Genomic DNA, 404 nt, shown 5'->3' on the forward strand with positions numbered 1-404 from the left:
GCTGGCGTGCGCAGTTCTGACGCGGCTGCTTCATGAAGAGCAGCGCCGGGAGCTTGCGGAGGAAAAGGGTGCGGACCCAGGGCGGCATGGTGTGCGTGGTGGGCGAGCGGTGGTGCACGTTGAGGACGCAGACGCTGGTGACGATGGAGAAGGTCACCAGCACCATGGTGAACATGAGGTACTTGCCCACCAGCGGCACGTCCAGCGAGGTGGGTGGCACGATCTTGGAGATGAGCAGCAGGAAGACGGTGAGGGCGAGCAGGACGGAGATGCAGAGCGTCATCTTCTCGCCACAGTCGGAGGGGAGGTAGAAGACGAGGATGGCCAGGGAGGTGATGAGGATGCAGGGGATGATGAGGTTGATGGTGTAGAAGAGCGGCTTTGCCCGGGTGGTGTAAGAGCAG

At 62.4% G+C, this 404-nt stretch overlaps 1 protein-coding gene across 1 annotated transcript in view; it reads right to left on the bottom strand.

The window, feature by feature from the left end:
- Window positions 1-6: 6 nt before the first annotated feature.
- The window catches only part of LOC104162854 (neuronal acetylcholine receptor subunit beta-2-like), a gene marked incomplete at both ends in the record, with an annotated part of 696 nt that continues 298 nt past the window's right edge, over window positions 7-404 (bottom strand). The window contains 2 exon segments of the mRNA XM_009701683.1: window positions 7-401; window positions 403-404. The exon segment at window positions 403-404 is cut by the window's right edge and continues 298 nt beyond it. Coding sequence (XP_009699985.1) covers window positions 7-401; window positions 403-404 — 397 coding nt within the window.

The sequence above is a fragment of the Cariama cristata genome, unplaced genomic scaffold (assembly GCF_000690535.1).
Source record: "Cariama cristata isolate BGI_N322 unplaced genomic scaffold, ASM69053v1 scaffold22256, whole genome shotgun sequence".
In the NCBI taxonomy this organism is placed as follows: domain Eukaryota; kingdom Metazoa; phylum Chordata; class Aves; order Cariamiformes; family Cariamidae; genus Cariama; species Cariama cristata.